Source organism: Rhineura floridana, chromosome 5 (assembly GCF_030035675.1).
Source record: "Rhineura floridana isolate rRhiFlo1 chromosome 5, rRhiFlo1.hap2, whole genome shotgun sequence".
NCBI lineage: Eukaryota > Metazoa > Chordata > Lepidosauria > Squamata > Rhineuridae > Rhineura > Rhineura floridana.
Window position 1 is genome coordinate 5968652 of NC_084484.1, and position 12578 is coordinate 5981229.

General features: G+C 40.2%; 1 protein-coding gene across 1 annotated transcript in view; it reads right to left on the bottom strand.

Annotated features, from left to right (window-relative positions):
• Positions 1-729: 729 nt before the first annotated feature.
• The window catches only part of LOC133386204 (A-kinase anchor protein 11-like), a 34166-nt gene continuing 22317 nt past the window's right edge, over positions 730-12578 (bottom strand). Inside the window, exon 7 of the mRNA XM_061629910.1 lies at positions 730-4194. Within this exon, the coding sequence (XP_061485894.1) occupies positions 4045-4194 (150 nt within the window). The 3' untranslated portion in view covers positions 730-4044. The remainder of the gene's footprint in view (positions 4195-12578) is intronic.

Consider the following 12578-nt stretch of genomic DNA (forward strand, 5'->3'; position numbering starts at 1 on the left):
TTTGATTTATTTTAACTGTATGTATGAATGGTTTTAATACTGTAAATTGTTTAATTTGATTTTAATCTAGACTTTTGTATGTTTTTAATTATATGTGTGCTTTTATCTGGAAGCCGCCGTGAGTTCCAGTTTTGGAAAAAGGGCGGGGTAAAAATAATTATAATAAATAAATAAATATTGGGGTGGGGGAGCATTTCCAGCTGGTTGCCATTTTGACACATGGGCAGGGCCACCTACCTGTCAATCATCTGGTGCCACAATTTTCTTTACAAAGACTCAGGGCTTTGTAGGTGCTGATGATCAGCTGATTCATTGAACATTGGTTACGGGTTAGGGAATCGTGGAAGGGGAGTGCCGGGGCCCGGGGCAGGCTTGTGCCCAAAGGCCCTGGCATGCCTGGGGCCAGCCCTGAGAGGAATTATTGAAGGCCATAACAAAGTGATGAGCTGCAAGCATTTATATCCAGTTAGATCCAGGATGATCTTCTCTTGCTGGTATACTTGCCTGAATAGCAATTGGACGATAGATGAAATCAGAATGTGCTTTACCTTGCGTATGCAGTCTCAGGTAATTGGCAGTTTTCTGTTGCTAGTTTCAGGAAACATGACTGAAATTATGAAAGCTTCCATCTAAGAAGTTCTGCACAATAAGCCCTACTTTTGTTTGAAAGAGATAAAAGCAAATCGACTATATATGACAAATAACTAGAAATCATTACACGATACCTACTTCATTTATATACAATTTATTTTAACGTACTGCTTCAACAAAGACAAGTTCAGTGCAAACTTATATTCACATCTCATTACTAAGTGTATCACGAAATTTCTAAAAACAAATATCATTACACAGTGAAGGATCTTCATGTCGGCTTCACTCATTACAGGTATATATAAACAACTATAATTATTCAAACTGCTTTATAGCTGTCACAAATGCATAAGGGCCACTCCGCATGTTATGCATTTCCTGAACAGAAAGCACTCATTCCCATGAGTAGGAAGAAGTGTGAAATGTGTGTGTAGTTTACATGTGTCCATGATTCACACATGTATTTTGCTGTGTCTACATGTACTAGGAAGACAAGTAAGCACCACATTTCTGTGCTCTCCATATAGGAAAAGCATAATAAAGCAACCCTAATGCTGACCAAAGCGCGGTGTAGCTGCAAAGCTTAACCTTTTGCTTCTGGACTTGCTGTTCAGACTTGACAAAAACCAGAGCTTTCACCTCCCCTTTAGCCAAGCTTGGAGGTGGTGTAGAGCTCAAGTTCTGAAACCTGTCTCAGCAACACCAGACTCTGTGAAGATACCCTTCATATGGGTCATGTTCCTGACGTTCCTTAATCCCCAGTTCTACATAGGTGTGCACACAGTGACACATGTCTATTAGGCATCCTAATTTGGAGATGTGGGCTACTTAAGTGGAAAAGGGTTCAGAGTCCTGTGAGGAAGTCAGCATGGGCTTTTATCATTCCTTTCCAAGCTGTTGTATAGTGTTGCTTCTAGCTTTTTCCTTCCTCAATACACCTATTGTGTCTTCAAGCTACGGTACAGAAAAAAAATTCAACAGGTGAAGCTACCAGCCCTGTGTGTCTTTACCATGGGAAGGTGTACCTAATTAATTTCTACTTCCCTCAGCTATTAAAGGTAGACGATCCCTGCCATACTAAATTGGCATCAAAGAAACCTGTAGGCTTCCTCTAAGAGTGGAATGCTCCTCGTGGAGAAAAGGATACAGGAACTAATGTTCCAGCCATCTTCACAGCATATAGTTGGGCTGGAAACCATTTACTCCTCCTCAAGCAGCCACACTGATTGCACAGTACACAGCCACAAGGAGTGCTTAAAAGGGGGGGGGAAGAGAGCTATTCAATTTGAGGGCTCAAGATGAAAAAAATACCCATAATTACCTTTATCAATGCCCAAATAATACCATAATCCTAAACACATTTACTTGGAAGTAACATCCACAGACTTCAGTGGAATTTCCTTTAAAGTAAATTTCCTCAGGATTAAATCAGGCTATGAGTAACTAACTTTGCAACTATTGGGCTAACTTTGTACAACTATTCCAATCAGCTGCATTTCCAGCTAACCATAAATGTCTAGCATGAAATTATAGACAAAATTATAACATAACAATAAAACGCTAAAATATAACTCCAGCTTTAACAGGAATGTACAAAGATGGCTCAAAACTAAAGAAAAAAAGTGATCAGAAGAAACTGCATCCTGCACACTAAAATAATATTGAGAGTAGAAATGTTCAATGAAAATTGAAAGTGCATTTGTATTTTATATGCTGTAACCTGAATGATGCTAAAGTCATAGGAGCAGCAGCATTTTGCTCCCAGGTAGCATCAGCACTTTTATTGGGAGTAAATTGTGTAAGATCTCTTTAGTGTTTGCTGGAATGCAACACAAGTTCTGCAGCGCTGCCCTTCAAACAATAAGGATAAGACCCAAGGTAGTTGTTGCCTACCTTGTAAGCACACATGTGGACTGAGGGCCAAGCAGAAACAGCTCCCTCCAATTCTTCTATTGTACAAACTAGGTCATCTTAACCCAAATTGCAATATGGAGGAACCCATTCTTTTTAAACTATAGCCCTATTCACACATTGATTGCATGTAGGGCATTTCCATGTTGAAGTAGGAGTAGGGAAACACATTTTTAGCCCCACTCCCAATGTTGCATCTCCTTCCTTCAACATTTGCATGTTGAACATGGTTGTCTATATAGAAATGCCACACATGAGCAGCTGCATTGCCCTTACACGCAAGCAGCTGCTCGCACGTGGAATTTTTTTGCAGACTCGACAGATGGATGCTGGAGGAAGGAGACATGACATTCAGGGTAGGCCTAAAGGTATAGTCCTGCTTCAGCACAAAAATGTCCAACACTGAGTACCATGTGAATAGGGCTTATGATTCTACCTCCAAAATGAGTTTATTAAAACAGCTATGCAGTGCTAATGACAATGTTTCTTACATGCTGTGTCCAACCTACTTTAATGCAAACCACTGTTTATACAAAAAGGTCCCAAATGTAACTTACTTTATAAAGATGCAGCATTGGTCCTGGGACAGTAATTTGGAGATCAACACTCAAATATGCCACCACCTTATAAAGTACAAACTCCAACTACTGGTGGACTAATAATTCTTGTCCATATGATGCAACTGGCCTATTTCATTGTGAGGCACTTAAAAAAACAATGTTTTTCTTTGCACATACTTGTTTCACATACAAAGAGAAAAACTGTATCTTATTTAAACAGAGCTCTTACTAGAGGATCCTTTAAAAAGATTTCAAAATATTGGAAGTCTTTAGAACATACATCTGGCATGCATGCTCTCAACTATAACTGGTAAGAGAAGTTAATTTATAAGAAATACAGTCTTCCATCAATTTTCTCAGTTTTGAAGAAAAAATATTTACTGTTTCATAGGCCAGAGTGATTAGACCCACACTTCAATAGCGACCTTCCTTCACCAACCCCATTTGATCCTATTCTGTTTGCATGTTCAGCTAAACCTCGAGTTGCTTTAAACTTCTTAGAGGTAGCAGAGATACAACATGTAATGGCATTTGTGTGCCAATCTTGCTTCCCTCTAGAGAAAGTGGCAGTGGGAAACTATCAGTGGACTCTGTGTTCAACTAATACCTCTTTGAGCTTGTTAAGAGAAAAAGGACTGGAAAAAGGGGGCAAAAAAGTAGGAGGGAGATAAAACTTTTTTTTGTCCTAGCTTAGCTGAGAGCCTTATTAGACTCATGATAGACAAATTCATCCTTCTCATCACTGCAGTAGGCTTAACACAGCATAGCTAGATGTGCACACATACAGACTGAATGGCAATGCTCAGTATGAAGATATACACTGGATAAAAAGCATACAGAGCATCACAAAGCACTTACAGTACAGCTACAATTATTTTCACCCCAAAGTTTCTCACAATGCAAACAACAGTACATTTGCTAGTTTAAGTGTATGATACACATTTCCATCCTTCCAAAGGAGGTACATTTTCTCATGTGGTATTTAAACATGTTCCTGAAGCCATCCAAAAAATGTTTTGCTGCCCAGAGCTCTGTCCCCATCAGCAACCTTCTCCATAACTTCACAGTACTTTAGCACTGCTTGAAAGAGGTCTCCCACTTTCCAGCCTTTCTCTTGCAATTTCTTTGAAAGCTAGGAGGAAAACAAACAGTTTGAATTCAACTGTAAATGTATAGCCTGTGGTAAAGCATTTGTTTGAAACATTAAGCTACATTACAATAATACTTCAAACATGAGGAAACTCTTGGATGGGAGAGTGCTGTGGAGGGAGGCTTGTAATCTCCACCACCCCACAATTAACATGGAATTCTGGCCTGTCTCTATCATCCTATCACGAGATCACTTTTCTTCCCAACATTCCCCTCCCAAACACCTTTGGTTTCAATCAGCAGCCTGTATGGTCCTCTTATCCAGTCCACAGTGTCCCCTCCTTGGGTGCCCCTCTCCTCAAGCTGTGACCCCGCCAACCAGACAAAAATTGCCCCCACGCTGCAATTAGGCTTGAAAGCACCCTCCTCTTCTCAGCTGCAATCTCCATGAAGATCGCATTCCCCTCGCTATAAAAAACCCCATGAACTAAAGAAAAAACCCCTCAACCCAATTGCTGAGGGGGGGGGGAGGGATAGTTTGCATATGGATGTACGGCGTGCACTGTATGTGTGTATCCATGTATGAATGCAAGTGTGTGCTGACTCCTTGCATGTCTGAGCCATATGTATTTATGTGAGCATGTGCATGAGAGTGTGGGGTGGCCCCTCCCACTGGTGGCACACCATCCATGTTGGCCTGGCTGAGATGGAATGCAGCCCTCAGGTCAAAAAATGTTCCCTACTCCTGGCATAAAGGACAATCAAGGAAGCAATTTACTGGCTTCCACTTCATCCTCTGCTTTAATCCCTGCAAGAAAGGAAGTATTTCTAACCAATCTTAGTCTTTGTTTTCTTTGACTTATACTTAGCAAGTCAAAATAATTTTAAGCTTCTTTCCTTTAAAAAAAATCAGACTAACAACCACAGTATTAAAATTACAAGCCAGAAAAGGTTAATATTTTACAGCTGCATAAACAAGACGCTCTCAATGTCCAGCTGTTTTTCTTTCCTCTGTTTTTCTTATAGATGCTCTTCCGAGTGACACTCTCAGTATGGTCCATTATTATGTGGGTAACAGATAACAGCAAAAAAAATTCTGAACACAATATTTATACATCTATCACCATCTTCAATAAATTAGTATTCAACAGTTGCATAAGTGAATATTAAAAGATGTATGTGTCTCTCTCCTCACTCCATCCTTCCATGACAAAAAGTGTGGTTTCACTGGTATTCTCAATGCAAACCACTGACTCCAAGTTGCACATTTAAAATGCAAAAAGTCCACAAAACAGAAAATTAAGTTTCCAACTACAAGCCAAACTGATGAGGTCCAGTCATTTTCCCCCTCAAAGGGTCTGAGAAAAGCATTTTCCTTGTCTGGCATTTGGAATAGAAACACATGTGTACTGTAGCTATTATGCTCTTACTGTGAGTCCTGCAAGACCTACTCCCTGCTTGTCTGACTCATTTCCATCTGGCATGGAAGGGCAGAGACTTGACTGACTCCAGCTACAAAGACTGGATGTCTAGAGACCATCAGAATGGAATATTGTTTAGGGGTTGGTGTTGGAGTCAAAATTTAGTTTTGGAGACGCATTGCTTTTGCTGTTAATCTGGATTATGTTCTTTTATTTTTATTGTTAGACTTTATTACTGATCTGTTCCATTTGGAACGGTTTTATGTCTTTTATAATTGTAATGGCTTTGTTTTTATAATTGTATATCTTGTTATAACCCACCCTGGAACCTTATAGTGAAGGGCAAGTAAGAAATCTTATAAAGAAGTATTATAAATTATCAGTTGATTGTTTCAGTTTATTCTATATTTATTAATATGAGATTTTTTCACTCATTTGTTTATATGAATATTTCAAATTTGTTATGTTCTGTAACCACTAGGGAATTATATAAGGTACAGTACAATATGCAATAAGAGTCCCTGTGTATTAGATGCAATTAATAATAAGACCCACAAATATGAAAATGTAATGTACTCCAACAAACATACCGAAAAGGACAATGTACAATAATAAAAATAGGTCAATAAACCATAATAATACAGAACAACTGGTTATAGATCTGTTTCAACCATTAAATCTCTTTCAGATAGGCCCCAATTAGTCCTAAATCCTTCAAAAAGGTTAGCTAAACAATCATCTTTAGGGAAAGTGTACAAATAATTCCTCTTGTGCATCAGCGGCTGATAAGATGTCTTTTAGCTGAGCAGATTTCTTTTTGTTGAGAGGCTGTTCTCTACAAACATAACTTATTATATATCACATCTACTCCAAAATCCACCACTTATATATAAGCTATACACTTACCCAAGATGCAAATTGGATTTTTTTCACCCTTTCTTCCTGTGACATATACGTCATCATGTATTCTTGACCTCAAGACACATTTATTTATTTATTTAAAATTATTTCTGTCCCACCCTTCTACTACTCTACAATAGGGCACTCAGGGTGGCTCACAATGAGCGCACACCAAAACAAGATGTGCTGATAATCATGGGGGATTGGAATGCAAAAGTAGGGAACAGAGAAGAACTAGGAATTGTGGGGAAATGGGGCCTAGGAGACAAAAACGAAGCAGCAGAAAGACTTACTGAATTCTGTGAAGCCAATAATTTCTTTCTTGTGAACACATTTTTTGAGCAACTGAAAAGACGACTGTACACGTGGACATCACCAAATGGTCAATATCGGAATCAAATTGATTATATAATTGGAAACAGAAGTTGGGGAAGTTCCATACTTTCTGCAAAAACAAGACCAGGAGCAGACTGCGGTACAGATCATGAACTGGTTGTATCGAAAATCAGAGTAAAGCTAAAGAAGAAGAACAAAGCACTCGTAATGCCAAAATACAATTTAAATAACATCCCAGAAGCATATAAAGATCAAATAAGGAACAGATTTGAGGCTTTAAACTTAGTTGACAGAGAACCAAACGAACTATGGATTGAAGTCAGAGACGTTATCAGGGAAGAATGCAAAAAGACAATATCTCTACTTAAAAAGAAATACCTCAATGGATGACTGAAGAAACTCTTAACATGGTTAAAGAGAGAAGGAAAGCAAAAGTAAAAGGAGATAGAAACACAGCCACAACCCTAAATGCAGCAATACAGCAACTAGTACGTAGGGAACTATTACAATAGTTACTGTATAGAAATAGAAGAGGACAACAAAAGGGTAGAACAAGAGCCCTGTTCCAAGAGATTAGAGAAATGAAAGGGAAATTTAAACCAAGAGTAGGGATGTTGAATAATCAACAGGGGAACACACTGACTGACTGAGATGAAATAAAAGGAAGATGGACGCAATACACCGAAGGACTCTATAAAAGAGATGCCAGGATGACGGATTCATTCATGGAGGAACCGTATGATGAAGAACCAGACATTTTAGAATGCGAGGTGAAAGCTGCTCTTAAAATACTTGGAAGAAACAAATCACCAGGAACAGATGGCATACCAATAGAGTTGCTACAAGCTACTGAGACTGAATCTGTCCAAATTTTGACAAAAATCTGTCAAAAAATATGGAAAACTAAACAATGGCTCACAGACTGGAAGCGTTCAATATACATTCCAATTCCAGAGAAAGGGGATCCCAGGGAATGCAGTAATTATGGAACTATTGCCTTAATATCCCATGCAAGTCAAGTAATGCTCAAGATTCTACAACAAAGGCTCTTACCATACATGGAGCAAGAAATGTCAGATGTTCTAGCTGGATTTAGAAAGGGAAGAGGCACCAGAGATCATATTGCAAACATACATTGGATAATGGAACGGAGCAAGGAATTTCAGAAGAAAATCACCCTGTGGTTTAGAGATTACAGCAAAGCCTTTGACTGTGTAGATCATGAAAAACTATGGAATGCTTTAAAAGAAATGGGGGTGCCACAGCATCTGATTGTCCTGTTGCGCAACCTATACTCCGGACAAAAAGCTACTGTAAGGACAGAAAATGGAGAAACCGATTGGTTCCCAATCGGAAAGGGTGTGAGACAGGGGTGTATTTTATCACCCTATTTATTTAATCTATACGCAGAACATATAATACGGAAAGCAGGACTGGACCAAGATGAAGGAGGTGTGAAAATTGGAGGGAGAAATATCAATAATTTCAGATATGCAGACAATACCATACTACTAGCAGAAACCTGTAATGATTTGAAACAAATGCTGATGAAAGTTAAAGAGGAAAGCACAAAAGCAGGACTACAGCTGAACGTCAAAAAGACTAAAGTAATGACAACAGAAGATTTATGTAACTTTACAGTTGACAAAGAGGACATTGAACTTGTCAAGGATTATCAATACCTTGGCACAGTCATTAACCAAAATGGAGAGAAAGGTCAAGAAATCAGAAGAAGGTTAGGACTGGGGAGGGCAGCTGTGAGAGAACTTTAGGTCCTCAAATGCAAAAATGTATCACTGAACACTAAAGTCAGGATCATTCAGACCATGGTATTTCTGATCTCTATGTATGGATGTGAACGTTGGACAGTGAAAAAAGTGAATAGAAAAATCAACTCATCTGAAATGTGATGTTGGAGGAGAGTTTTGCAAAAAAGACAAAAAATTGGGTGTTAGAACAAATTAAACCAGAACTATCACTAGAAGCTAAAATGATGAAACTGAGGTTATCATTCGTTGGACACATAATGAGAAGACATGATTCATTAGAAAATATAATAATGCTGGGGAAAACAGAAGGGAGTAGAAAAAGAGGAAGGCCAAACAAGAGATGGATTGATTCCATAAAGGAAGCCACAGACCTGAACTTACAAGATCTGAGCAGGGTGGTTCACGACAGATGCTCTTGGAGGTCGCTGATTCACAGGGTTGCCATAAGTCGTAGGCGACTTGAAGGCACATAACAACACAAAATTACAAAAACATTAAAACACATAAAAATACAATTAAGAAATATAGGGGAGTGATATTAAAAGGGACTAAAGAGGCAAAAATTAAAAGGGGGGTGGAATAAAATCAGTTACAGGTTCTCCCTTCAGTCCTATGTGGAACAAATGAGCCGAGCATTGAGAGTTTGAACTGATGAACCCCACAGCAAAATCCGAACAAGGGCCATGGAAGCTCCTCTTCTCATTTTGTAGAGTGTAACCATATTCCTTAGGAGTTAACTTTTTTGCCACAGAACTAACACATGTCCCTGTACAAAGGGAAAGACTCGTGATTATGTAAACGAGAGGCATATTGGATTTTTACTTTCAATACTGTAAGTTCTAACGGACTTAACAAATTTGATCTAGCTGCCTACTATAACATCAGCTTCCAATTGCAAATGATTAGTTACGTAAAGGAGTGCACCACAGTAAGTATACATTAAGATCTATGGAAGCTGTGTTCATTCTTGTCTTGTCCAGGGAAGAAAGGGTGAGTGACCAATTTTTGTAAAAAAAATAAAATCCAATCTGTCTGTAAGGCCTGATTCTATCAAGGCAGACCTTGGCAGCCTTGCATGCATCCAGAGTGCGGCATTCCCTCTCTATGTGAACTCTGCTTTTTGAGGCAGTACAAAGGTATGACCAACTTTTTGGCCCTGTGAAAAACAGGATTCACTTTGGAAAGTCTCCAAGACAACCTGGTCACAGTGGAAAATGCAGTGCTCCTCCCTGTTGACAGGGGCCCTAACTCTGACACTTTCCTACCAAGAGCATTGCCAAGAAATTAATTTTTAAAGTAAGGTTCTTAAGCAATACTGCACATAGGGGTTCAAATGGGGGCTTAGTCGGGGCCTTGAGAACCACATCGAGTCTCCAAAAAGGAAACCTGTGAACTATCAGGGGACTGAGAAGGGATAATGTATGTGAGGGGGTTAATCCCATAGAGTATCCCTCCCATGGGCCTAGTAACCTTGTCATAGGGAAAGAGCTGAGACTTGTCTTTTCAGAGTACTGGGCTTGAGACAAGCCATTTTGCAGCAAGTCTAGTCTGCCACCTAATCTGGAGGGCGAGTGGTTCAGAAGATCATACAAGGAGTGGTTCATCACTATCTATGTCACTGGGGATCACAGGGGGGGCTTGGTGAAGGCTGAGGACAAGCCAAAGGGGAGGGCCCTTAACTGGTACTGCTTCTACCCAAAACTGAACCTTAAGAACCTGCAATGAGCCTTCCCGATGGGATATATAGATAGGCCACTATGAGGTCTACTGAAGTAAGGAAGCCCCCTTTCCTGAAGCTCTGAGGGATGGAGCAAAGGATGGAACTTCTATTTTACCAGCTTTGTCTGGTTCATCAGCTACAGCTGTTCCTAAACAGGGATACCCTGACCTCTGTTGTTCATGCATTGGTAACCTCAAGGCTGGATTACTGCAATGCATTCTATGTGGGGCTGCCTTTGGCCCTAGTTCAGAAGCTCCAGCTGGTGCACAATGAAGCACATGGCAAACAACATATGACACCACTTTTAAAACATCTGCACTGGTTGCCCATCTGCTACTGAACCAGGTTCAGGGTCATTGTATTAATTTACAAAGCCCTGAACAACTTCGGTCCAGGGTATCTTAGGGAATGCCTGAACCCTTATATCCCAGCTTGATCACTGAGATCATCTGCAGGAGTGGCTTTGGTCATCCCTTGAGTTGGTGAGGCTCATTTAACAGTGACATGAAACCAAGCCTTCAGTGTCACTGGCCCAGTTCTCTGGAATGCTCTGCCAATAGAGATTTGGCAGGCACCTTCTGTTTTAACTTTTAAGTGCTTGCTGAAACCCTTTCTATTCTGCTAGGCTTATGCAGGCAATTAAGAAGATGCTTTTTTGCAACAGCTGACCTTTATTTTTATTGTATTTTTAATGTTTTATTAATCTGTTTGTTGTTTTTAACGTGTTAATGAAATAGAGGTATACAAATATTTTTATAAATTAATATTGCTTTATTATATGGTTGACCATCTTGAGATCCAGGATGGAGTATTTATCCCCATTCTTCTCTGGTATAGTAAAGAAGATTGAGAAGACACCCTCGACCTGTTCTTTGTGCAGGACTGGCTCTGTGGTATCATTCTGAAGCAGATGTTTGATGGCTGCTAAGGTTTCAGATGTCTTTTTAGGTTCTTTGAGGGTTGGACCTCAGCCACACAAGACCTTCTCTCGGTTCCACCAGTTAAAACAGCGAGACTGGTGCGGACCAGAGAGAGGGCATTTTCGATTGTGGCCCCCACCCTCTGGAATTCCCTTCCTTTCGATCTTCGCCATGCCCCCTCCCTAATAGGTTTCCGCCGGGCCTTGAAAACCTGGCTATTCAGGCAGGCCTATGGGTTCTCTGGGGCGGGTTAGTTATTAATGTTGTTATTAATTGGTAGAGTGGTGTTTAGATGAATGATGGTCTTATTGATTGTATATTGTATTTTATTGTATTAATGTACGTCGCCTAGAGTGGCCGTTAATTCGGCCAGATAGGCGACTCATAAATAAAATTTTATTATTATTATTATTATTGGACCTGAAAAAAACTGTCCATTGGGATTACTTTGAATTTGAGAGCACAACCCTATCCAGTGGTTTGCAGAATCCAGAAACTGGTGTATGATTCTTGCCAGATGTTGGAGAAGTGAAGCAGCAGGTAAAAAGTGTGAAGTCAGGAGGACATTGGTTTCTTAGTGTTGTGACCATTGTCCCTTCTGGTCTTGGTTCTGTACTTGGTAGATTGCTTCCATTTGGGCTTGCAGGGTTGGTTTGAACAAATTAAAAGGCTACAGCCTGTTTACTTGGCCACCATGTATTTTTCTTTTGAGAGGTAGGCACTGTGTTCTTTTTGTCCTTTATCTCCTCAAAGACAGCAACAAGGGAATCCCCAAACAACTGTCTGCTCACAAATGAAATACCTGCCAAGTAGGCCTTGGTTCTGGTGTCAGCTGTGGAGCCAAAGGTTTCTTCTCACCACCGTAGCTGCTCTTGTTCCCACAGAAGAGTGCCCAGCAAGGGATCCACCATGAAAGCCAAAGCAGTGGAGATTTGTTGCAGTGTCCCAAGTGTTTCTTTAAACCAACTGGCTTTTCTTCAGGAAACCACTGGACCACATCAGGGTGGTACTTGTGATTTTGGAGGAGACAGTCAAGGCTCTAAGGATCAGGGAGTTATAAATCCTCTGCGTAGGGAAACCTTAGCTCACTGGTCATGCTGGCTATTCATCCGCCTCAGAGAGACAACACCAGTGGATCAATCTTAGAAAGGGCCATGTCTTTCATCACATCATCCTGTGTTGTCTGTAGGACTTGTCACAGTAATGGTGATATGACTTCAATCCTGCTGGTTTCTCCTACTCCTTTAGTGCCCTCAAAACCGTTTGACATGAACACTGCCAGACCCAAGGAAGGAGCCAAAGGGAAGAAGTCCACTGCTCCTGGCCTTATTTCCTGAAGGCTGTCTATCTGACCCCTCTTG